The 26,440-nt window shown below is 49.6% G+C and overlaps 1 protein-coding gene across 4 annotated transcripts in view; it reads left to right on the forward strand.

The window, feature by feature from the left end:
- The window catches only part of MED24 (mediator complex subunit 24), a 94,787-nt gene extending 71,466 nt beyond the window's left edge, over window positions 1–23,321 (forward strand). Inside the window, exons 20-25 of one of the 4 annotated variants that reach the window (XM_060256775.1) lie at window positions 806–987; window positions 9,150–9,243; window positions 13,085–13,199; window positions 17,980–18,060; window positions 18,262–18,410; window positions 22,505–23,321. In XM_060256775.1, coding sequence (XP_060112758.1) covers window positions 806–987; window positions 9,150–9,243; window positions 13,085–13,199; window positions 17,980–18,060; window positions 18,262–18,410; window positions 22,505–22,621 — 738 coding nt within the window. In that variant the 3' untranslated portion in view covers window positions 22,622–23,321. The remainder of the gene's footprint in view (window positions 1–805; window positions 988–9,149; window positions 9,244–13,084; window positions 13,200–17,979; window positions 18,061–18,261; window positions 18,411–22,504) is intronic. The other 3 variants (XM_060256776.1, XM_060256777.1, XM_060256778.1) reach the window with 3 other exon arrangements.
- Window positions 23,322–26,440: the final 3,119 nt, after the last annotated feature.

The raw sequence follows: 26,440 nt of genomic DNA on the forward strand, positions 1-26,440 counted from the left end.
AATGTCCTCCAAACACCCTGCTGTTAATAACCTCGCTCAGCTTTTGCAAAGTGAGGGCGGTGGCTTCTTTTCTCGACTCCATCCATCTCACCTTGGGTCTTCCTCCTTTCCGGCTGCCTTCCCTGTTTCCTAGCGTTATTGTCGTTTCCAGTACATCATAGAGTCAAAGAGTTAGAAGGGACCTCCAGGGTCGTCTAGTCCAACCCCCCTGCACAATGCAGGAAATTCACAGATGCCCGCCCGCCCGCAACCCCAGTGACTCCCATTCCATGCCCAGAAGGTGGCAGAAAACCTCCAGGATCCCATCCTGGCCTGGAGAAAAATCGCTGGCTGACGCCGAAGTAGCAATCAGTATTTCCCTCTGCGTGTAAGAAAGGGGGCCACAAGAACGAAGCCCTGATGCAATCTTTCCTGCCCTCCCTCTCATGAACTGCCTAAGTCCACAGGATCCTCATTGCTGTCAGACGGCCGTCTAGCCTCTGTTTGCAAACCTCCAAAAGAAGGAGAGCCCGCCACCTCCCGAGGAGGAAGCCCGTTCCGCTGAGGAACCGCCCTAATTGTCAGGAAGTTCTTCTTATTGTTTAGCCGGAAACCCTTTTTGATTTAATTTCAACCCGTTCTGGTCTGATCCTCTGGGGCAACAGAAAACAAATCCACACCATCCTCGGAGGTGACTCTCGTTTTCTCGTAATGTGACCAAAGCGTCTGTTTAGTCATCTTAGCTTCTAGGGAGAGGTCAGCCTTGATTTCATTGACAACCCGCTGATTTTTGTGTTTTGGGGTGGGGGGCTCCTTTCTCTCATAGGAGCTGCTAAAGGAGACGCGGAAAGAGCATGCCACCCGGGCCGTGGAGCTGCTGTACTCTATCTTCTGCCTGGACCTGCAGCAGCTGACGCTTACCCTCCTGGGACACATCCTGCCCAACCTGCTCACAGACTCCTCCAAGTGGCACATACTCATGGACCCACCGGGCAAGGCCCTCGCCAAGTAAGGGAGAGCTGCGGAAGCCCAACATTCTCTGCCTCAGAAGCTGAATTCTGGCACTGTCCCCACCTCCCCCACCCCGCTCCCTTTATCTTTGCACTGGGCATTTTTTTGTAGAAAAAGCCCAGCAGGGGCTTATTTGCATATTAGGCCACACCCCCTGATGTCACCAATGTTTCACAGGGCTTTTTTGTAGAAAAAGCCCAGCAGGAGGCTTATTTGCATATTAGGCCACACCCCCTGATGTCACCAATGTTTCACAGGGCTTTTTTGTAGAAAAAGCCCAGCAGGGGCTTATTTGCATATTAGGCCACACCCCCTGATGTCACCAATGTTTCACATAGGGCTTTTTTTGTAGAAAAAGCCCAGCAGGGGCTTATTTGCATATTAGGCCACACCCCCTGATGTCACCAATGTTTCACACAGGGCTTTTTTGGTAGAAAAAGCCCAGTAGGAACTCATTTGCATATTGGGCCACACAACCCTGACGCCAAGCCAGCTGGAACTGCGTTCCTGCTCCCAAAAAAGTCTGTTTTTTTCTGTATTTTTCCCTTTGGAGGGAAGGGGGGAATTGAGTGGGTTCAGAGCCCTCATGCCCTGTCCCCTCCTTCCCACTGGAAATCATGCTGTGCCTCCTTCTTTCGCCAGGCAATTTGCTGTCAAGTCATGAGAGCTAGAAGAAGAGGTTAGATTTATATCCTGCCCTTCACTCGAAGTCTCAGAACAGTTCACAATCTCCTTTCCCTTCCCCTCCCCATAACAGACATCCTGTGAGGCAGGTGGAGCTGAGAGAGCTCTGTCTGAGAACTGCTCTTGAGAGAACAGCTCTGAAAGGTCTGTGACTGGCCCAAGGTGGGGAGTGAAACCCAGTTCTCCAGATTAGAATTCACCTCTCTTAACCATTACACCAAACTGGCTATTGCAGAAATCTTCCTTTTGTTTGAACAAGAAGAGTTCCCTTGAGGGCTGAAGAGCGACTGCTGAAAGAAGGAGGAGGGGGGGGGGGAGAATGAAACAAGATGTAGGAGTGTGAAAGGTGTCCGGGAATCACCAGTTTGGTTAGTGGCAGCATTTGGGGATACAACCCAAGTGCTCTTTGTGTCTTCCAGCGCCCGCAACTGCCACATCCTACTAGAGCTGGCATCCCTGAGTGGTCAGTTGCCCCCTTTCCAGCATTGTGCAGTGGTGGAGAGTGAGAGGCTCTAATCTGGAAAGCTGGGTTTGATTCCCCACTCTTTCTTCCCATGCGGCCTGCTGGGTGACCTTGGGCCAGTTATGGATCTTCTTCGTGGTCTCTGTGCAGTCACACACATGGGTTTTCCCGCTGGGACGAACCCGACCTCGGAGAATTCAAAGCTAGCCTTAAGCGTTATTTTTGGCGCGCACTTCCTCCCGCCCTGGGGAGCAGGCATCCACTGCGCATGCCTGGAGCGAGGGGAAGGCGCTCCACCCACCAGTTTCTTTCCGACCGCCGCCCGGGATAGTCCTTCCTCGCTGCGTCTCTCTTCATCCTAGCCTCTTCAGCCGCTTTTTCCACTTGCCGCAAGTTTGGTTTTTTCTTCCTTTCTCATCTTTTCTTCACCGTTTCGCTGTCAGCTAAAAAAAAAAAAAAAAAAAAAAAAGATTATTTTCTTCCCGTTTTATTCCCTCTCTTTCCTTCCCTACCCCCCCCCTTTCCCCCCGGGCGTATGGAAGGAAAAGAAGTTAAGGTCACTTTTAAAAAGTGTACCCGTTGCGGGACTAAGATCCCCACTTCAGACGGCCACTCTTTGTGTTTGATTTGTCTGGGTGAAACTCACAGAACGGACTCTTGTACTCATTGTGCCCAGTTCGGCAAACAAGCTAGAAAAAATAGGGCCGCCAGACTAAATAGCCACCTACTGACGAGATCTCTGCGACCGACTATGTCTCAGACTCCGGACTCACAGGAATCTGCACCTTCCCTCACACCACAGAGGACTGCCCCTACGGTACAGACAACCTCTGTGGCTCTGGCTCCCAGGAAGCTTAAGCCCTCAAAACACCCGAAAAAACACCATGATTCCAAGAAAAAACATGGTGAATCGGCGGAAAGGGGTGAGTCGACGCGAAAAGAGCAATCTTCTTCACCCCATCAAAGAGCTTCGGACGCGAAAGCCGCCTTAGCGGTCTCTTCCCTCCGAGTGCTCACGGCTCCAGCGGCGCCTCCAATCCTAACGCCGGCTGATACCATAGAATCTGAGGTTATCCGCGTTCATTCTCGATCACCATCGATAACAGAATTCCTGCCAGAAGACCTTCTTGCAAAGGAACCTACTCAACCACCCACCCAGCTACTGCAACAGCAGTTACAACCGGACTCCTTTCGGGACGTAACTGCGCCTCGTACCTACAAGGACGCTATGGTGTCTCCACCCCGCTTCGATTCTCCGCGCCACCGCGACCATGTACAGGATAACCGCCGGGGAAGATCACCCTCCAGAGACAGACACCTTGCGTCCCCTTTCAACAGAGACAGGCTGCGTCGGCGGTTCCCGCCACCCCCAGACAGAGAGGACAGAGAGGACGTCATACGGTACCATGATCGCTCTTTTAGCAGGGATGCACGGAGCCGGTACCGTAGCAGATCGCGTTCTCCATCCCTATACTCCTACCAGCCCTACTCACCTTCAAGATCTCCTTCTATTGAATCTTACCATGGCCGCAGAGCCCGAGACTCGCGGTACCGGAAACGGGACCGGTACCAGGATCTAGAACACCGGGATCGGTACCATCACCGGTATCAACAGCGTGACTTATCCAGGCAGCAGCAGCAGGACCTAGCACGGTACCAACACCGTAAGAACCTTGACCGCTACCAACCACAGGACTCGACACGGTACCAACCCCAGCAAAGCCCACCACGGTACCAACGCCACGAACACGCGGTATCACCTCACCGTCGCGTTTCAACCTCACCTGCTCCGTCAACATCTAAACAACCAGACAAGCACGAACTGCCTTTGCAAACGGAACCTCTCACGGAAACTTTCACACCTAACCCTCAGGATCCAAGAGATGACGACGACTCGGACGTTGAAGGTTCAGACTCTTCACGGTCCTTGTCACAACCAGCTTCTCCAGCTTCTGACATTGTCAAACCTGCGGATCTTTCCCCCTCAGAGGGAGCCAAGCCCTACTTGGACCTCATAACGGACATGGCCACGGCATTGAACATAAAGTTGACAACCGACCTTCCCAAGGTCACTGACGTCGTACATGACCTCATTAACGCAGATCTACCTGCCACCTCTTCACTGCCCATGCTACCGGTCCACCTAGAGGCACTGAAGGAGGCTTGGGATAAGCCAGCCTCCATACCACCAACGTCGAAACGTGTTGAGTCGCTATACAAGATCCATGCCCCTGAGTCAAAATTTTTATTTAATCACCCAGCGCCTAACTCCATGATTGTCCATTCGTCGTCAAGGACCAAACAAACACGTCACCCTGTTCCACCGGAGAAGGAGGGGCGGAAACTGGATACCCTAGGGAGAAAACTCTATTCTATCTCCACGGCATCAGCGAAAATCAACAATTACATGGCCCACTTCGCAGCATATGCACATAACATTGCAGCACAACTCACCAATCTAGTGCCGTCACTACCTGAAACGTCTCAACGGCAGGCCACCAAGTTACTAAGAGAACTTAATCGCCTAAGCAAGCAGCAGATTAACACTGTTCGTCATTCTGTGGGCTGCACATCCAGGTCAATGGCGACCGCAATAGCCCTTAGAAGACACGCATGGTTACGCTCGTCCACCTTGCAACAGGATATCAAATACAAAATAGAGGATCTCCCATTTGATGGCCAAGGCCTCTTTAATGCCACTACGGATGATATCCTCACCACCGTGGATGACAGTAGAAAGCGGGCCAAACGATTGGGAGTAACCCAACAACAACAACCTCAAGGGAACAAGCAAAGGCCTTGGAGAACCCCCTTTTACAAACGTAACAGATCTCCAAAGCAATCCGATTACTGGAGACGACGGGCACCCCCGGCAAAGCAGCCCTTCCAGCAACGCCAGAGACCGCAACCTTCCAAAAAGGCCACTCCAACGAGCAAGCAGTCTCTTTGACTCCACTCCTTCCGATCCCAGACTCCTCCCTTTCCTAACGACGTGGCAGTCCATAACAACGGACTCGTGGGTACTTCAAATCATAAGACAGGGTTATTTCATAGAGTTCACCTCTCAACCAAGGAACTCTCGCTTCACCACCACTCCTCCCTCACAGGCTCTTCAAAACGAAATCGACATTCTTCTGGCCAAACAGGCCATAGAGCCAATCCCCCCCCAATACCATCGCACGGGGTTTTACTCCAGGTATTTCCTGGTACCAAAGAGGGACGGGGGCCAGCGCCCAATCCTAGACTTACGCAGACTGAACAAGTACATACGTCACACAAAATTTCGCATGCTTACCCTACAGTCCACACTGCCACTCATTCCGAAAGACGCGTGGATGGCGCTTATAGATCTTCAGGATGCGTACTTCCATATAACCATCAACGGCTGCCACAGGAGATTCCTCCGTTTCGCCATGGGGAACGCCCACTACCAATTTCGGGCGCTTCCTTTCGGACTCTCAACTGCCCCGAGGGTCTTCACAAAATGTATGGCGGTCATAGCAGCGTTCCTCCGCCAACAGGGCATAGCCCTTTACCCCTATATAGACGATTGGCTGATGGTGGGGAGTTCCGAGAATCAACTCAAAGATCACATCCAAATAACTCTTCATCTACTTACTACTCTAGGACTGCAGGTCAATCATCAAAAATCTCAACTCTCCCCCTCGCAGTCAATACAGTTCATAGGGGCATTCCTATCCACCAGAGATCACAAGGCCTACCTACCCATGGACAGGGTTACAAATATCCAATCCCTAGCCAACGAAATAATTGCCCATCCAACACAAACTGCCTTCATATTTCAACGCATGTTAGGCCTCATGGCTGCAACGACTGCGGTTCTCTTACACGCGCGGCTGCGCATGCGACCACTACAACTGTGGTTTGTCAGGACTTTTCACCCACAGAGTCAGTCTCAACAGACATTACTTTCAGTTCCCAGCCACATTCTACCATCCCTAGAATGGTGGACAAATCGGCAAAACCTCCTGCAGGGAATGCCTTTCCTGACTCAATCACCTTCAACTGTTGTCACCACGGACGCATCGAGATGGGGTTGGGGAGCCCACCTCGACTCGTTGATGGCACAGGGACAGTGGACGGCGAACGAAAAGCTCCTGCATATCAATTGTCTCGAGCTCCTTGCCGTTCACAGAGCACTGAAATCCTTCCTGCCATCTCTGCACGGTCGTCACATACAGATAACATCGGACAATGTGGCGACCGTGTTCTATATCAATCGACAAGGCGGGACTGCATCCTCCCGCCTCTGCAAGATGGCCCTGCGTTTGTGGCTTTGGAGCATTGCTCACAAGATTCATCTGACCGCAGTGCACCTCCCAGGGGTACAGAATACTCAGGCAGATACCCTGAGCAGGATGTCAGTAAACGATCACGAATGGTCAATCAAAAGGAAGTACCTCCTCCCTGTCTTCACTATGTTCGGTACGCCGACCATAGATGTTTTTGCGTCCCCGGACAACGCTCAATGCGACATTTTTTACATGAGGGGCCCTCCCTCCCCCCTGTCACTAGGGGATGCCTTCATACAAACGTGGAACGGTCCACTTCATTTCCTCTTTCCACCAATCCCTCTTATAACGAGGACAATTCAGAAACTGCAGCTGGACCGTACGAACTGCATCTTGGTCACGCCTTGGTGGCCACGCCAGGCGTGGTTCACCACCCTGCTTCTCCTCTCAAACAACACTTACCACTACTTCCCACAGGTGCAGGACCTTCTGTCACAGCAGGGGGGCAGAGTCCTACACCACGACCCATCAGTCCTCAAGTTAACAGCTTGGAGGATCAGTTCTTAGGGTTTCCTGACGACGTCAGAAACATCCTTCTAAACGCTAGAAAACCCTCTACTAGAAAATCCTACACAGCTAAATGGAAGCGTTTCACACAATATGCTATGCGTAATAACTTTCACCCTGCGTCTTCCACCATCTCGCAGATCCTTACGTATACTGTCTCCCTATCAGAATCCGGTCTTACATACTCCTCACTGAGAGTACATCTAGCAGCCATTTCCGCTTTCCACCACAGTATAGACGGCCGTACGGTGTTTGCACACCCCATTACAAAATCTTTCTTGAGGGGAATCCTCCATCTAAAACCTCCGACACGGCAACTTTACCCTACATGGAGCTTATCTGTAGTGCTTAGCCAATTGATGAAACCACCTTTCGAACCGATGGCGTCTATTCCGTTACACCTTTTATCTTGGAAGACAGCCCTGTTAGTGGCACTTACCTCAGCTAAAAGAGCCAGTGACATCTGTGCCTTTCGTTCTGATCCGCCATACACTGTCTTCCATCACAATAGAGTGGTTTTGAGACCGGACCCCACCTTCCTGCCCAAGGTGGTGTCTCCATTCCACCTTCAAAGTGTAACAACTTTGCCATCTTTCTTCCAACATCCCTCCGATTCGGGACAGAGGTCTCTCCATAACCTCGACGTGCGTCGGGCCCTTGCGTTCTATTTGGACAGGACTGCTGCATTTCGCAAGGATCCAGCATTGTTTGTTTCCTACGGGACCCACAAGAAGGGACAAAAAATCTCTGTACAGAGACTATCTAAATGGCTGGTTGAAGCTATATCACTCTGTTACAAATTAGCTAAACAACCAGTGCCAGAACCCATAAGGGGACACTCTACTAGAGCACTAGCCACATCCTCTGCTTTCGCGAGGGGCATACCCATTGAAGACATCTGTGCAGCAGCCGTATGGTCTTCATCATCCACCTTCGCCACGCATTATGCCCTGGACATTCATGCGAGGCGAGACTCCTCTTTTGGGCAAGCCGTACTCCGCTCCATCTTCAACTGAGCTGTCATGCTCTCTTATGGTAAGTGGAGTACCTAATTGTTCTGATATGTATGATTTAACCTCTGAATTTCTCTTTCAGAAACAGCACCCTCCTCCATACAGGTTAGCTCATCAGTCACCCATGTGTGGGACTGCACAGAGACCACGAAGAAGATAAACAGGTTGCTTACCTGTAACTTATGATCTTCGAGTGGTCATCTGTGCAGTCACACACGCCCACCCATCCGTCCCCGCTGCTGTTTCTTTTGCGATGTGACATCTCTTAGACTCCATTACACGTAACAGCGGCTGGAAAGAAACTGGTGGGTGGAGCGCCTTCCCCTCGCTCCAGGCATGCGCAGTGGATGCCTGCTCCCCAGGGCGGGAGGAAGTGCGCGCCAAAAATAACGCTTAAGGCTAGCTTTGAATTCTCCGAGGTCGGGTTCGTCCCAGCGGGAAAACCCATGTGTGTGACTGCACAGATGACCACTCGAAGATCATAAGTTACAGGTAAGCAACCTGTTTTTCTCTCTCAGAGCTCTCTCAGCCCCACCTGTCTCACAAGGTGCTTGTTGCGGGGAGAGGAAAGGAAGGCGATTGTAAGGTGCTTTGAGACTCCTTTGGGTAGAGAAAGGTAAAGGCAGTCCCCTGTGCAAGCACCAGTCGTTTCCAACTCTGGGGTGACGTCACATCACGACGTTTTCACGGCAGACTTTTTTACAGGTTTGCCATTGCCTTCCCCAGTCATCTACCCTTGACCCCCAGCAAGCTGGGTACTCATTTTACCAACCTCGGGAGGATGGAAGGCTGAGTCAACCTTGAGCCGGCTATCTGAACTCACCTTCCGAACGGTCGTGAACAGAGCTTAGGGCTGCAGTACTGCAGCTTTACCACTCTGCGCCAGGGGGTTTCTGATAGTATCTGATGTCAATTTGTCGCTCTCTGCAGCGCATCTAGACTCAGAAATCCGTCTTTCTCTCTGTGGCTTTCGGGGAAGAACAGGAAGGTGCTCCTGCCTACAGTCTGAACCGAGAGAGCCCATTTTGCCATCTCAGTCTGCTGCGTACGCAGACCAGGCCAGAGTCTTTTGGGGTTGGGGCAAAAGGTATTGTGAGTGAATCAGGACAAGGAAGTCCAGCCTGGACTGTCTTTTGTCCCCCGTCCCTTGAGTCTGACGCCCCTTCCTTGCCCCTTCAGGCTGTCTGTGTGGTGCGCCTCCAGCTCCTATTCCTCCCACAACAAAGGACAGGCATCCGCCTGGCAACGGAAGAGGCGCAGAGAAGACATCGAGGTAAGCGGTTGTTCCGCATCGAAGCGCTCCCCGGACATGTCGTTGGCCAGTTTGTGTCGCTTGCACCCAGGAAGCTGCTTTATCCTGAACCGCAACCTAGAGAGAATCACAGAAAAGGTTGAGATCAGGAGATCAAACCGTGAAAAATAAGTAGAATCAGGGCTGGTTCGCTGACTAGGCAAACGAAGTGGTTGCCTAGGGTGTCAAGAGGGGGGGTTGCTGAATTGGGCTCTCCCCTCCTGGTGCCCAAAACAAATGCCTCAATTTGCCTCTCCCTCTTTATGTTTTTGATTGAATTTTTTAAAAAATATACCAGTTAATATCAATATTAATATCCATATACAATTAATTAAACTTATGGAATCAGGTTGTAAACAAGCATAAATACTTACATGCATACAATAAAATATTGAATAAGGATTTTAAGTTGTAAAGATGTATCTAGATATGTAGACCATTTTCTATCCAAGGAGAGAGATCAAGATGAAAACAAAATTAAGATGAAGACAATAAGAACATAAGAGAAGCCATGTTGGATCAGGCCAATGGCCCCTCCAGTCCAACACTCTGTGTCACAGAAGAACATAAGAGAAGCCATGTTGGATCAGGCCAGTGGCCCCTCCAGTCCAACACTCTGTGTCACATAAGGACATCAGAGAAGCCATGTTGGATCAGGCCAGTGGCCCCTCCAGTCCAACACTCTGTGTCACATAAGAACATAAGAGAAGCCATGTTGGATCAGGCCAATGGCCCCTCCAGTCCAACACTCTGTGTCACAGAAGAACATAAGAGAAGCCATGTTGGATCAGGCCAGTGGCCCATCCAGTCCAACACTCTGTGTCACAGAAGAACATAAGAGAAGCCATGTTGGATCAGGCCAATGGCCCCTCCAATCCAACACTCTGTGTCACACAGTGGCCAAAATTTTTGTGTATATATATACACATATACACACACACTGTGGCTAATAGCCACTGATGGACCTCTGCTCCATATTTTTATCCAACCCCCTCTTGAAGCTGGCTATGCTTGTAGCTGCTACCATCTCCTGTGGCAGTGAATTCCACATGTTAATCACCCTATGGGTGAAGAAGTACCTCCTTTTATGGCCTGAGCCCATCTCGGAGGAGCAGTTACGGTGAAGCGGAGAAGAGGCGGCAGCTGCACAGCGGCGTCGCCCACTCCGCTCCGCCTCTGAGGTGAAATCAGAGAAGGGGAGGGCGGAGGGAAGGAAGACATTTAAAAAGGTGTGCCGTCCCTTGAAATGCGATGGCCAAAACTCCCGTTGGGGTTCAGTGATGCTTGTCACACCCTTGCTCCTAGCTCCACCCCAGTGTCTCCTGGCTCCACCCCCAAAGTCTCCTGGCTCCACCCCCAAAGTCCCCAGAGATTTCTTGAATTGGACTTGGCAACCCTATCTACCACTGAGCCACAGCCTCTAGCTAGACTGGGAGCGGCTCTCCAGGGTCTCAAGCTGAGGTTTTTCACGCCTACTTGCCTGGACCCTTTTTAGATGGAGATGCCGGGGATTGAACCTGGGACCTTCTGCTTACCAAGCAGATGCTCTACCTCTGAGCCACCATCCCTCCCACATACGAAGCTGCTTTATACTGAATCAGATCCTCAGTCCCTCAAAGTCAGTATTGTCTACTCAGACCGGCAGCAGCTCTCCAGGATCTCAAGTTGAGGTTTTTCATGCTTTCTTGCCTGGACCCTTTTGAGTTGGAGATGCTGGGGATTGAACCTGGGACCTTCTGCTTACCAAGCAGATGCTCTACCACTGAGCCACAGCCTCATTCATGGCTCTCTAGGGTCTCCAGCTGAGGTTTTTCATGCCTATTTGCCTGGAACATTTTAGTTGGAGATGCCGGGGATTGAACCTGGGACCTTCTGCTTACCAAGCGGATACTCTACCACTGAGCCACCGTCCCTCCCCTATTCTGTCCAGGCTGGTCATGGTTCTTCAGGGTTCCAGGCAGAGCTGACTCGTATCAGCTGCTGCTGCCTGATCCTTTTTGCTGGAGCCGCTGCAGACCGAACCTGGGACCCGCGTGCAAAGCCGATGCTCTGCCGCTGAGCCGCAGATGTCATGCCTTTGTCCTGAGTTCAGCTCCATAGCCTGTCGAGATCGGTCTTGCCTATTCTGTCTGGCAGCAGCCCTCCAGGATCTCAGGCGGAGGTCTTTGGGGTCTCCTGCTGTCGGGCTGTTAACTGGAGGTGCTAGGGATGGAACTGTTAGGATGCTGGGTTAATATAGCAGAGTTTTGCCCAGTCGTGGTAGTGCTGAGTGCAGTGAATAAATCTTACAAGGAGTGCATTGCAAAAAAGTAAAACTTAACGTTTATTCGAGTAGATTCAAGTTGCACTTTTAAGACCAACTGTGTTTTATTCAGAAGGTCAGCTTTCGTGTGCTAGAAGCACCCTTCATCAGACAATAGGATGGAATGGCCAAAAGTCCTAAATATAGAGAAAGCGGGCAGTGAGTTAGTATGCAGAATTGTGGAAATGTTTTTTAGCATACTAGCTCTGCATACTGACTCGCTGCCCACTTGCTCTATATTTAGGACTGCTCGTCATTCCATCCTGTTGTCTGACGAAGCGTGCTTCTCGCACACGAAAGCTGACCTTCTGAATAAAACTTGGTCGGTCTTAAAGGTGCCACTGGGCTCTTGCTTTGTTCTACTGCTTCAGACTAACGCGGCTGCCCCCCTGGATCGATCAAGTAGATTCAGGTTGCGTTCAGGTTGCAGTTGAAAGGAAAGAGAAGCCTTGTCTAAAGAGTAGTTGTTTCCCTGTCGCAAGTGGCCAGCTAATCCGGCATTGTGTGTATGGAAGCATGAGGGCATTGTTTCCACAAGGGAGACCTGCAGAGAAGCGTGACTCCATGTGGCCCCGTGCAGAGGATGGGGGAGACCAGAGTGCGCTTGCATTACATAGTGCTTTTTGCAGGGCTTTTTTTGCAGAAGGAACTCCTTTGCATATTAGGCCGCACCCCCCCCCCCCCCCCGATGCAGCCAATCCTGGAGTTTACAGTAGGCCCTGCACAAAGAGCCCTGTAAGCTCTCGGAGGATTGGCTACATCAGGGGTGTGTGGCCTATTATGCAAAGAAGTTCCTGCTACAAAAAAAGCCCTGGCTTTTTGGATTTTTAAGCGTTCTACATATATTGGTAATCTACAAAACACTGGGCTTTTCCACGTTTTTTTCCCTGTCGGTTCTGACCCCATACTGCTTTGGTACATTGTGTCAGAACTTGTAACTTTCCTATGTGCTGTTAGCCTGACTGACTCCATGTTGTAGTAAGTACTAACCAGATGCACCCGGCACTAGGCCAGTAACTAACATTCTTGTGCATTTCAAACAAACTGTGATCACTGAAGGGTGACAGATAGCCTCTGGTCAACATCTGCAGGTGCCCCTTTGAAGCTGGGCCGAGCAGGCCTTCTCAGCGGGACTCCATCCTCCCTCGCTGATAACGGGCCCTGGGAAACAGACAACTGTCTCTGGCCGTGTGAAGGATCGTTTTATTGTTGTTACCATAACCGCATAAAATGCAACCAATGCTAGTTTTAGTTATCAGTGTTATCCTGTACCTTCAGCCTTGTAGTTCTCAATAAATGCCTATACTTTGTAACAAAGTCTTGGGCCTCGATTGAAGTTCTTCCAGTTCTGACACATTGTTCCCTCCAAACGCTCTCAGCCCCGCTACCTGACCAAGTGCCTGTTGTGGGGAGAGGAAGGGAAGACAATTGTAAGCTGCTTTGAGACTCCTTAGGGTAGGAGAAAGCCGGGTATAAAAACATACTCTTCTTCTGTTGCATTCATTTCGGTCTTTCCTCCAGGATTACATCAGCCTCTTCCCCTTGGATGATACCCAGCCCTCCAAACTCATGCGCTTGCTCAGCTCCAACGAGGAAGACACCAGCATCCTGTCCAGCCCCAGTAAGTGGAATCATGGTGAGGAACCTTTCCTGGAATTAAGACGGGCCCCAACAAGTTCCCTGGAAGAGTCTGGCTAATCTGTTTTTTCTTTGGGGGGAGGGGAGGAGTTGTTTCCTGAGATCTAATCCTGGTAAAGTTCCCTTTAGGTTGAAGACTGTCCCACATGACTAAACCATGGACTGTAGATAAGTTAAATCGTGAATCGGCAAGCGGTGAGGCTAATTGAAGGTTATTTTTGCCTTCTTCAATTAGCGGAATGCATATTGAAGAAGGCAAAAATAACTTTTGCTGTCTTATGAGAAAACTAATATTGAAATGTGTACGTATTAAAGCTCAATACTTCGGAAATGTTAGTAAAAATAAGGTTACTGCGCATGGTCCACGGAGCCTCATAGATTCATGATTTAACTTATGCACAGTCCATGGTTTAGTCATGTGAGACAGCCTGTTTTCATCCCTACCATTGTGTAGTCCCTACTGTGTGAAACATAGGTGTTTTGCTACCAGTATTCATGGATTTTGCCTCCCAGTATTCATGGTATTTGCTACTGGTATTCATGGATTTTGCCTCCCAGTATTCATGGTATTTGCTACCGGTATTCATGGATTTTGCTGGTTTTACTACCAGTATTCATGGATTTTGCCTCCCGGTATTCATGGTATTTGCTACCAGTATTAATGGATTTTGCCTCCCGGTATTCATGGTATTTGCTACCAGTATTCATGGATTTTGCCTCCCAGTATTCATGGTATTTGCTACCGATATTCATGGATTTTGCTGGTTTTACTACCAGTATTCATGGATTTTGCCTCCCGGTATTCATGGTATTTGCTACCAGTATTCATGGATTTTGCTGGTTTTACTACCGGTATTCATGGATTTTGCCTCCCGGTATTCATGGTATTTGCTGCTAGTATTCATGGATTTTGCCTCCTGGTATTCATGGATTTTGTCATTTATGGTGGTCCCAGGGAATGGATCCCCCACAAATGGCAAGGATCTACTAAAGGGGTAGCCAGACTTGCTTAATGTGTTGTATGAGCCACGTAGAATAAATGTCAGATGTTTGAAAGACATGAAAATCAGTTGTTTGAGAGCTGGAGAGAGGGAAGGAAGGGAGGAAGGAAGGAAGGAAGGAAGGAAGGAAGGAAGGAAGGAAGGAAGGAAGGAAGGAAGGAAGGAAGGAAGGAAGGAAGGAAGGAAGGAAGGAAGGAAGGAAGGAAGGAAGGAAGGAAGGAAGGAAGGAAGGAAAACAAATAGAGGGGGAGGGGAAAGAAAGCAACTTTAACTTTAAATGCATTCTCCAAGGTGCTAGCTGGCATGGCTTGGAGAAGTGATTTAAAGAGAGAAATGCCTTCTCCAAGTTGGCCAACCAACTTCAAGAGCCACACATTATATGCGAAAGAGCCACATGTGGCTCCTGAGCCATAGTTTGGCCACCCCTAATCTAATCTAATAATAAACTGGGAATGAATGAAGGGGGGTGAGTGTTTATCTGGCTTTCCCTGGCTCTTTAAGGAGCAGCTAGAATGAATTCTTTGCCAGCACCGTGGACTTGGCTTTAAAGCCTGCATGTTGGATACTCACTAGCAAATCAGATCACTAGCTGTCAGCTTTTGCTGTATCTCCAGTTCTTTGGGAAGACTGTTTCCCTCCATCTTGGAAAAAAAGACAGATGTACATTTATTTCTTTATACACTCTTCACCTTTTTTAAAAAATACCCAAATATAAGTGTAACTGCTTTCAGGATTTAGGGTTGAGGTAGGTGATGTTACAGGCACAAGCCAGTCGGTACCTTCCATGAGTGATTTCCCCCCCTCCCCATGGTTCAAGTGCGAACAGTCCTGCAGATTTCAGAAGTAGGGTGTGTTTTCCCCCCTCTGGGGCTTGCCCTGGAAGAGGAAAATGAGCATTCACGCTGAATATGGTTACTCCCTGGTGTGAAAAAGTTACATGTGTCTTAACCTCATTTGCATATTAGGCCACACACCCCTGATGCCAAGCCAGCCAGAACTGCGTTGCTGTGAGTTCCCGCTCAAAAAAAAAGCCCTGGTGAGAGGAGCAGCAGTTTATGGGAATGGGTAATGGGGAACACCACTGTCTGTCACCTTGGATTCACGCCCAGTGATTCAGAGAAATCCTGTCCTGGCTTCATTCCGTTGGCATGTTTTCCCCCATTGTTTAAAGACTTGCTTTCCCCGTATTTCACTATTCCTTTGTTTGTAGTTTTGCTTCTCTCCTCTCTCCTCTGCTAGCGCTGAAATTTGGGACTTTTTCTTCCACCCTTTAATCGGGTGAGTCGGCAGGGACCATTTCCTCTTCCGCTGCCCAGGGATGAGTTACGACAGCCCCCAAACCCTGACATCTTCTGCCTTGATTGAGCTGACTCAGTCAGGAGCGCTGGCCCTGAGGCTTGGGCCTCAGCTTCCGCAAGCAGAGTCATGCTACAACGGGGTGGCCAAACTGCGGCTTGGGAGCCACAGGCTCTTCCACACGTACTGTGTGGCTCTCAAAGCCCTCACTGCCCTGTCAGCCCGCTTCGATACGGCAGGGGTGGCCAACGGTAGCTCTCCGGATGTTTTTTCCCTACAATTCCCATCAGCCCCAGCCATCAGCCATGCTGGCTGGGGCTGATGGGAGTTGTAGGCAAAAAAAACATCCGGAGAGCTACCGTTGGCCACTCCTGGGATACGAGATTTGCCTCTTTAAACCACTTAGAATCATAGAGTTGGAAGGGACCTCCAGGGTCATCTAGTCCAACTCCCTGCGCAATGCAGGAAACTCACAAATGAGGAAAAGATAGTCCCCTGTGCAAGCAACAGTCATTTCCGACTCTGGGGTGACATTGCTTTCACAGCGTTTTCACGGCAGACTTTTTATGGGGTGGTTTGCCATTGCCTTCCCCAGTCATCTACACTTTCCCCCCAGCAAGCTGGGTACTCATTTTACCGACCTCAGAAAGAATGAAGGCTGAGTCAACCTCAAGCCAGCTACCTGAACCCAGCTTCTGCCAGGATTGAACTCAGGTCGTGAGCAGAGCTTAGGACTGCAGTACTGCAGCTTTACCACTGTGTGCCACGGGGCTCTTAACTCACAAATACCTCCCCCTAAATTCACAGGATCTTCATTGCTGTCAGATGGCCATCTAGCCTCTGTTTAAAAGCTTCCAAGGAAAGAGAGCCCACCACCTCCCGAGGAAGCCTGTTCCACTGAGGAAACGCTCTGTCAGGAAGTTCTTTCTAATGTTAAGCTGGAAACTCTTCTGATTTAATTTCAACCCATTGGTTCTGGTCCTACCTTCTGGGGCCACAGAAAGCAATTTCACACCATCCTCTAGATGACAGCCCTTCAAGTACTTGAAGGTGGTGATCATATCACCTCTTAGCCACCTCCTCTCCAGGCTAAACATGCCCAGCTGCTTCAACCTTTCTTCATAGGACTTGGTCTCCAAACCCCTTACCGTCTTTGTCACCTTCCTTCTCCAAGCCAAGTTAGTCAACAGCTTGGAGAATGCATTTCCAGTTAAAGTTGCTTTCTTTCCACCTGTTAATCCCCCCAACTATTGCCTTCCTCCCTCCCTCCTCCGGCTCTCAAACAACTGATTTTCATGTCTTGCGGCTCTCAAACATCTGATGTTTATTCTGTGCGGCTCTTACATTTAAACAAGTTTGGCCGCCCCCGTGATAGAAGGAAGGCCCATTCTTATGCCTTTGCCCTTCTCACTGCAGTCTTCTGCAAACCTCTCCCGAAATTGTCTCCCGTGGATCAGTGGATGGCCCCCAGGAACAGTGTGGGGAGGGGGAGCAGCGAGCCTGTAATACAGGAGGGGGATGAGCAGAAATCGTCCTCTTCTGCTCTGCTATCAACAGAGTTGCTCTTAGGCCGACGCAATAGCAATTTAACATCCAAGGCCTAATTCCTGAAGTCATTCATCGCTTCTCGTTCTCCCAGAGAACTGGAAAGAGGCAGCAAGCCAGTCCTTTTTTATTTCTTCGCATTTTTTTGATAGTCTGCCTTTCTTACTGAGGCTCAAGGCAGGATTTTAGGGTTGCCAGTCCCCCAGATGGCGTTATACAGAAAGAGACGGCTATACAGAAAAGTGATGTTGTAACAAAAGGGGGGGGGGAACTGTATAAAAGTAACAACCATTGATACCTCGGTATTTTGCTTGCTACTCTATATTTTGAAAGAAACAACTTATCGATATTATTGACAAAAACGCTGCACACGAGATGCCAGATTTTAACAACATTGGCAAAATTGCAATAGAAGGTTGATGTTACAGCAACAGCAATGGGTTGCCTAGGATCCATTTCATTTGCCTTCTTCAGGCTGCAGTACACTAGGTAAAGCCTTGAGCTCGATGATTGAATACCCAGCGTTTCCTTCAAATTTATACTTATACACTCTCCAGCTTTTACAATTGTCGTATAGACAGTCGCAGTTGGAGCCTCGGAGATCCACAGCCTTCCATTAGGGGTTACCCTTTGTCAGATTCAAAATGTCTCTGTGCTAAGCTCTGAGTGCACGTTCCTTGAGAAGGGCTGGCTACATTAGGGGCATGCGGCCTAATATGCAAAGGAAAAAAAAAGAAAAAGCCCTGGATGTGCTACAAAAACGCTAAATGTAGTTGTTAACGTTTTTACACTGTTAGTGAAGAATAATATCCAGTTTTCCAGGTGGCAGGCCACAGTCGTCGGTCCAGCCGTTCCCCTCGGGTCCCTCAAAGAATTTCATTGAGCTCCTCGTCGATTTAATTGTCTCTCAAACTTGGATGCTTTCTCTTTCCTGAGCAGACCGAACCATGAGCAGTTCGCTCTCCGCCTCACAGCTCCACACGGTCAGCATGAGAGACCCCCTCAACAGAGTGTTAGGTAAGCCGTTTGCTTCCAGTCAGGCTGTGGAGAAAGTTCCAGAACAAGGCCCGAGGCTCGCCTGACAGGATTTCTAAGGCTCGGCCGGACCACGTTGACTTTCTTGTTTGATTTCAAGGCCAGAGTGTGTTTGAAATAGCTTCCCGCAGTGGGGGGTGGGGGCAGAGCTTTGCTTACATTCTTTCTTTTTCTGCCCCTCAGCCAACCTCTTCCTGCTCATCTCCTCCATCTTGGGCGCCAAGACGGCCGGAACACACACCCAGTTTGTCCAGTGGTTCATGGAGGAGTGCGTGGAGTGCTTGGAGCAGGGTAGCCGCAGCAGCATCTTGCAGTTCATGCCTTTCACCATGGTTCGTTAACTCTCCTGCTTGTGTAGTTCCTTCTGGCGTTTCCCGAGTCTCCCTCCAGGGGCTGTGGCTCAGCGGTAGAGCGTCTGCTTGGCATGCAGGAGGTCCCAGGTTCAATCCCCAGCATCTCCAGTTGAAAGGATCAGGTTGGAGGTGATGTGAAAGGCTTCTGCCTAAGAAACCCTGGAGAGTTGCTGAATGCCTAAGCAGACAATACTGTGATTCTGATGGTCTGATTCAGTAGAAGGCAGCTTCCCGTGTCTTCATGGAACGGCCTTGGGTCAGCCATAGCTCTCGCAGAGTTGTCCTTGAAAGGCCAGCTTCTGTGAGAGCTCTCTCAGCCCCACCCACCTCACAGGGTGTCTGTTGTGGGGGGAGAAGATATAGGAGATTGTGAGCCGCTCTGAGTCTTAAAACTCTTGCAATATTTTGTTTAAAATGGAAAGGTGGGGGAATAGTGGGTTTTTTGCAATGCAATTTTAAAAATAAAACCAAGAAAAAGTACAAGGGTCACAGCAGAAAACTGAAAATATAAAATGCTCTCAGCCTAGGAAAACATGAAATGGCAAGGCATTGCAAGGTTCCCCCCTCCCCAGGTCTACTCAGATTCACAATGGCTCTCCAGTGTAACATCCCTCTTTGGCAATGTTCCCTCTGAGATGCAGAGTCTTGTGAGCAAAAATTCTACTTTGTGAGCTACTGACATTAAAATTGTGAGACACTGGCTTTAAAGTTGTGAGCTACAGCATAAAATAGTTTGCTGTGGGGCCATTTTTCCCGAGCAAAGACACAAATGTGTGAGCTGGAGATTAAAAATCTGTGAGCTAGCTCACACTAACTCAGCGTAGAGGGGACACTGGTTGCCAGGTCCATGGTGGGAAATACCTGGAGACATTTGAGGGTGGAGCTTGGAGAGAAGAAGAAGACTGGAGATTTATACTCCGCCCTTCTCTCTGAATCAGAGACCCAGAGCGGCTCACAATCTCCTATATCTTCTCCCCCCACAACAGACACCCTGTGAGGTGGGTGGGGCTGAGAGAGCTCTCACAGAAGCTGGCCTTTCAAGGACAGCTCTGCGAGAGCTATGGCTGACCCAAGGCCGTTCCAGCAGCTGCAAGTGGAGGAGTGGGGAATCAAACCTGGTTCTCCCAGATAAGAGAGCTCTGGCTGACCCAAGGCCATTCCAGCAGCTGCAAGTGGAGGAGTGGGGAATCAAACCCGGTTCTCCCAGATAAGAGAGCTCTGGCTGACCCAAGGCCATTCCAGCAGCTGCAAGTGGAGGAGTGGGGAATCAAACCTGGTTCTCCCAGATAAGAGAGCTCTGGCTGACCCAAGGCCATTCCAGCAGCTGCAAGTGGAGGAGTGGGGAATCAAACCTGGTTCTCCCAGATAAGAGAGCTCTGGCTGACCCAAGGCCATTCCAGCAGCTGCAAGTGGAGGAGTGGGGAATCAAACCTGGTTCTCCCAGATAAGAGAGCTCTGGCTGACCCAAGGCCATTCCAGCAGCTGCAAGTGGAGGAGTGGGGAATCAAACCTGGTTCTCCCAGATAAGAGAGCTCTGGCTGACCCAAGGCCGTTCCAGCAGCTGCAAGTGGAGGAGTGGGGAATCAAACCCGGTTCTCCCAGATAAGAGAGCTCTGGCTGACCCAAGGCCATTCCAGCAGCTGCAAGTGGAGGAGTGGGGAATCAAACCTGGTTCTCCCAGATAAGAGAGCTCTGGCTGACCCAAGGCCATTCCAGCAGCTGCAAGTGGAGGAGTGGGGAATCAAACCTGGTTCTCCCAGATAAGAGAGCTCTGGCTGACCCAAGGCCATTCCAGCAGCTGCAAGTGGAGGAGTGGGGAATCAAACCCGGTTCTTCCAGATAAGAGTCGGTGCACTTGACCACTACACCAAACTGGCGGGGTTTGGGGAGGGGAGGCACCTCAGCAGGGTACAATGCTGTCGAGGCCACCCTTCCAAGCAGCCATTTTTCTCCAAGGGAGCTGATCTCTGCCAGCTGGAGATCAGTTGTAAAAGCGGGAGATCTCCAGGCCCTACCTGGAGACTGGCAACACTAATTCATGGATCTGGCTTCCTCTTATTGATCCTTGCAGCGTGGCCAGAGCAGATTTTTTGATCTGCATCCTTGGGGTCCTTTTTGTTATTTTTTGGGCCAAATCCCCCTCCCTCCTCGCTCACTTGACAACGGCAGTTGCAGCGTGGCCAGTGTTCCTCCCGTTTGGATTGGCTGCATTTCCCCACCTTTCATCCAGCAGGGTATCCACATTAGTTGATTGCAGCAATATCAAAGGAGTCCAGCGGTGTCCTAAAGAGTAACAAAATTCATTGAGCCACTTGGATCAGATGAATGAAATCTACATCCATAGGAGATAAGTTTATACTCAGAGTTACAAGGAACAGAAAGGTTGCTCTTCCCAAGTTACTTCTACCCAGGGGTGGAATTTTAGCAGGAGCTCCTTTGCATATTAGGCCACACACCCCTAATGTAGCCAATCCTCCAAGAGGTTACAAGGTTCTTTTGTGTAAGCTCTTAGAGGACTGGCTACATCTGGGGAGTGTGGCCTAATATGCAAAGGAGCTCCTGCTAGAATTCCACCCCTGCTTTATACCTGCTTGAATTGCAATCCCAAGGGCTGATTTTTAAAAACAATTGTGGAAGGAAATGCTCTTTGCTTCTCAGACCTTTGAGCTTCTCGCCACTAGGGGGAGTCCACTGGCAGGATATGGAAGTGCCAGAGAACATGGCAGAGGTCTAAGTTACTGAAATACATCTTTCCCCCAGAGACAAGAGAAACTGTGATGGGTGGGGAGGGGTGTATTGCCCCTCACGTTTAGGCTTCAGAGCAAATATGAACATATACCCCAAATAGGAAGTCTCTCTGGATGATCTCTTAGCCATGGAGGTAAATGGGCTGAGAGCCAGTTTGATGTAGTGGTTAAGTGCGCGGACTCTTATCTGAGCGAACCGGGTTTGATTCCCCCCTCTCCTCCACTTGCAGCTGCTGGAATGGCCTTGGGTCAGTCACAGCTCTGACAAGAGTTGTCCTTGAAAGGACAGCTTCTGTAAGAGCTCTCTCAGCCCCACCCACCTCACAGGGTGTCTGTTGTGGGGGAGGAAGATAAAGGAGATTGTGAGCCGCTCTGAGATTTGGAGTGGAAAGTGGGATATAAATCCAGTATCTTCTTCTTCTGATTAGGTGCTATATTTCTTTTGAAAAGACTATTGCCAAACAGTGCTACGCATTAGATTTCAAAGTTTGCCATGGTTTAGTCTCACAAAAATTAGTAACTGAAAGATAACAACAGTGAATGCTGACGTTCTCTTAGGTGTGAAATGTATGCCTGCATATAAATATATTCAGCGATTCACAACATTGTGTTGCAGATGGACGACAGCGTTCATTAGATGTTGAACCTTCACCGTAATAGACACCTTTCATTTCCAGATAGCCCCCCCTCCCACAGAGCTTTTCAGCTACCATCAGCATGAGGAAGGATGGTGGCTCAGTGGTAGAGCATCTGCTTGGTAAGCAGAAGGTCCCAGGTTCAACCCCCGGCATCTCCAACTGAAAAGGGTCCAGGCAAGTAGGTGTGAAAAACCTCAGCTTGAGACCCTGGAGAGCCATGAATGAGGCTGTGGCTCAGTGCTAGAGCATCTGCTTGGTAAGCAGAAGGTCCCAGGTTCAATCCCCGGCATCTCCAACTAAAAAGGGTCCAGGCAAGTAGGTGTGAAAAACCTCAGCTTGAGACCCTGGAGAGCTGCTGCCAGTCTGAGTAGACAAGACTGACTTTGATGGACCCAGGGTCTGATTCAGTAGAAGGCAGTTTCGTTAGCGGAGGGATGGTGACTCAGTGGTAGAGCATCTGCTTGGTAAGCAGAGGGTCCCAGGTTCAATCCCTGGCATCTCCAACTAAAAGGGGTCCAGGCAAGTAGGTGTGAAAAACCTCAGCTTGAGACCCTGGAGAGCCACTACCAGTCTGAGTAAACAATACTGATTTTGGTGGGCCGAGGGTCTGATTGAGTATAAAACAGCTTCATGTGTTCATGTGATGTCCCCTTGACCTCTGTCTCTGTTTTTTCCATTTTCTGGGCAGGTCTCAGAGTTGGTGAAAGCATCCACCATGTCCAGCCCCAAAATTGTACTGGCCATCACGGACCTCAGCTTGCCCCTTGGCCGTCGAGTAGCCGCCAAAGCCATCGCTGCCTTGTGAGCATCAAAAAGGGCCCCACGCTGCAGCCGTGGGCAAATCCCCGGGGTGAACAGAGAACATGGATCTCCGAAAGGCGCTGCAGGACTTCTTGGAGACGCACAGGAGTGCCGCGGAAGCAGCCCAGAGTGCAGCGGTGGGCGGAGATTGCCGAGTTGGTCTTGAACGCGTCTCGAGAGCGTCTCTGGCAGCTGCTCGAATGCCACCAGGGCTTCCACGCTGAAGCATTACCGAGGATCGTGGGTGATTTTCCTTCATCCAGCAGCATGACCATTTCTCAGCGCCATTGGCTATCATCTTCTCCGGATTTTGTAGATGCTCTTCGTTCAGTTTGTCTTGGATTTTTAAAAGAAAAATCTGGGTTCTCTGCACTCGGGGGGGGGGGGGGGGGGAGAGCTGCGTTGCTAAGCATACAGGGCGTGCAACAAATTTTGAGATAAAATTTTCTGTTGTCTTTTCCAAAAAGTTGCAGAAACCTTCAGAGAAGAAAGCAGTGAAAGAAAGCACTCCCCCCCCCCCCGGCAAAAAGTGTTCCTTAACAGAAGCTAATTTTCCCAATGACCTGAATTTCACAAAGGAAGCACGATCAGTCAAATTCCGACACTCTGCTTTTCTATCCTCACCTTCCTGTGTACAGATTTTGCATTACTTTCCTTGGATTTTGTGAATATACCTTTTTTAAAAATGAATAAATACTGAAAAAGAAGTACATGGAGAGTTAATTGAGGTTAAACGCAGGTACATCCCATAATTCTGCAGTCACACCACCTGGGGCACCACATTGGGTGTCGGGCACAACATTCAACATCCCGAGAATGTGATTAAGTTACTATGGGTAGGTGTTAAAAGTAGGCAGTTTGGGGGTCTGAGCAGGTATTGTGGATAGCTCTGTTTTGGCTTTAGCAAGGCTGGCTTTTGGAGGCTCAGGTGCACATAAGCAACGGAGCGAACATGTGTTTGCTCATGGGGCTGAAAATAGTCGAGGAGAAGATGCAGGCTGTGAAAATTTACTTTGACATATCTGACTGTCTTCTACTCTGCATTCCTGCCCAGAGCTTGCTTGTAAGCCTTAAACTCACTCCCTCCCCTCCCTTCTCTCTCACACAGTTTGGTGTAGTGGTTAGGTGAGCGGACTCTTATCTGGAAGAACCAGGTTTGATTCCCCCCCCTCCTCCACTTGCACCTGCCGGAATGGCCTTGGGTCAGCCATAGCTCTTATAGGAGTTGTCCTTGAAAGGGCAGCTGCTGTTAAGCCAGTGAGCCAGTTTGGTGCAGTGGTTAAGTGCGTAGACTCTTATCTGGAAGAACCAGGTTTGATTCCCCACTCCTCCGCTTGCAGCTGCTGGAATGACCTTGGGTCAGTCATCGGTGTTGTCCTTGAAAGGGCAGCTGCTGTGAGAGCTCTCTCAGCCCCACCCACCTCACAGGGTGTCTGTTGTGGGAGGGGAGAGGTAGAGGAGATTGTGGCTGCTCTGAGATGCAGAGTATAGGGCAGGATATAAATCCAGTTGTTTCTTCTTCTCTCTTATCCGTATTGTGTCTCTATCAATTGCATTTGTGAGCAAGGGTTAAATGTTGAGTCTCTTTCACAGCACGCGTGAGTAGTCGGCATTCTCTAATCCCTCTATTGATGTTAGGAAGAAGATGTATATGTGTGTGTATATATATATATATATATATATATATATATATATATATATATATATAAATTCCTATTAAAATCACTTGCTGGAATTTGTAATTAGAGCCTGATTTGAGTGCCAAGACGTGGAGGTCTGTGCCAGATAGATAAAGAGGGCATGTCGGGCTCTTTCTGCTATGGGGTGAAGCAGGACTTGGCTGAGTAGCAGGAAGCATTTGCAAATTGGGGACTGGAAGTCTGGCAAGCACATACAGAAGGCCGCAGCCCAGCAGTTTGTTTTGCATCGTGCTTTCCAGGCAAAGTTTGCTGGGAAATCAGGCAGGGCTGTGCTCTGACTCCGCCTACATCCAAGTACATATGAACATATGAAGCTGCCTTCTACTGAATCAGACCCTTGGTCCATCAAAGTCAGTATTGTCTTCTCAGACTGGCAGCGGCTCTCCAGGGTCTCAAGCTGAGGTTTTTCACACCTATTTGCCTGGACTTTTTTTGCAGATGCCAGGGACTGAACCTGGGACCTTCTGCTTCCCAAGCAGATGCTCTACCACTGAGCCACCGTCCCTCCCCTACGAGACCCCAGAACAGGAAGTGTTCGAAGCCGGTGTGGTGTCGTGGTTAAGAGTGACAAGACTTTAATCTGGAGAACTGAGTTTGATTCCCCACTCCTCCACGTGCAGCCAGCTTGGTAACCTTGGGCCAGCCACCATTCTCTCAAAGCTCTCTAAGCCCCACCTGCCTCGCAGAGTGTCTGTTGTAGGGAGAGGAAGGAGACTGTGAGCTGCTCCGAGACTGTGAGTGAAGGGAGTCACTCCTCCTCCCGCTCCAAAGCAGATTAGCAAATATGAAAAGAAATTCAGTCGGACAGCAAAGATCTGTAATAAGCAATGCATTACAGACCTTCCTGAGACTGAGCAGGAAAAATATCTTGGGGTTGTAGTGAAAAGTGTTAACCCAGTGTGCTGCAGTGGTGAAAAAGGAAAACCTATGTTAGGGATTATTAAGAAAGGGATTAAAATAAAACAAACCAATATTGCAATGCCCCCTTACTAGATCTCCCGTGCAGTGTCGTTTGAAATGCTCTATACAGTTCTGGTCACTATATCTCAAAAAGGACACTGCAGAGCTGGAAAAAGTAGTAGAAGAAGAAGATATTGAATCTTCTTCGGGGAGGGACGGTGGCTCAGTGGTAGAGCACCTGCTTGGGAAGCAGAAGGTCCCAGGTTCAATCCCCGGCATCTCCAAAAAAGGGTCCAGGCAAATAGGTGTGAAAAACCTCCGCTTGAGACCCTGGAGAGCAGGGGAGGGATGGTGGCTCAGTGGTAGAGCATCTGCTTGGGAAGCAGAAGGTCCCAGGTTCAATCCCCGGCATCTCCCAACTAAAAGGGTCTAGGCAAGTAGGCGTGAAAAACCTCAGCTTGAGACCCTGGAGAGCAGGGGAGGGACGCTGCGTGGCTCAGTGGTAGAGCACCTGCTTGGGAAGCAGAAGGTCCCAGGTTCGATCCCTGGCATCTCCAACTAAAAAGGGTCCAGGCAAATAGGTGTGAAAAACCTCAGCTTGAGAGACCCTGGAGAGCCGCTGCCAGTCTGGGAAGACAATACTGACTTTGATGGACCGAGGGTCTGATTCAGTAGAAGGCAGCTTCATATGTTCATGTCCCTGTGCAGTCGCACACTTGGGTTCTGAGCCCTGCTCAAAATCCAGCCTTAGAGACTCGCATAGCAGCATCAGGGGTTGTTTTTTGGCGGGCTTTTCTCCCAGTTCTGGGGAGCAGGCAGCTACTGAGCATGCCTAGAACTGAGAGAAAAGCTCCGCCCCCGCTCAGTTTCTTCTTTACTGCCACCCTGCCTGGACCTCATTGCGTTTCCTTACTTACCTCAGCATTTCTTTGACGTTCTCCTCTTAAGTTCTTCAAAATTCCTTCAACTTTCTTCTCCTTCATCATCCCTCTGGAAAAAAAACCCCACCTACCTGGAGGAGTCTCAGAGCGGCTCACAATCTCCTTTCCCTTCCCCTCCTTGCAATAAACACCCTGTGAGGTAGGTGGGGCTGAGAGAGCTCTGACAGAAACCGCCCTTGAGAAAACAGCTCTGAGAGAACTTGTGGCTGACCCAAGGTCACATCAGCAGGTGCAAGTGGAGGAGTGGGGAATCCAACCTAGTTGTCCCAGATAAGAGTCTGC

This window comes from Heteronotia binoei, chromosome 15 (assembly GCF_032191835.1).
Source record: "Heteronotia binoei isolate CCM8104 ecotype False Entrance Well chromosome 15, APGP_CSIRO_Hbin_v1, whole genome shotgun sequence".
In the NCBI taxonomy this organism is placed as follows: Eukaryota; Metazoa; Chordata; class Lepidosauria; order Squamata; family Gekkonidae; genus Heteronotia; species Heteronotia binoei.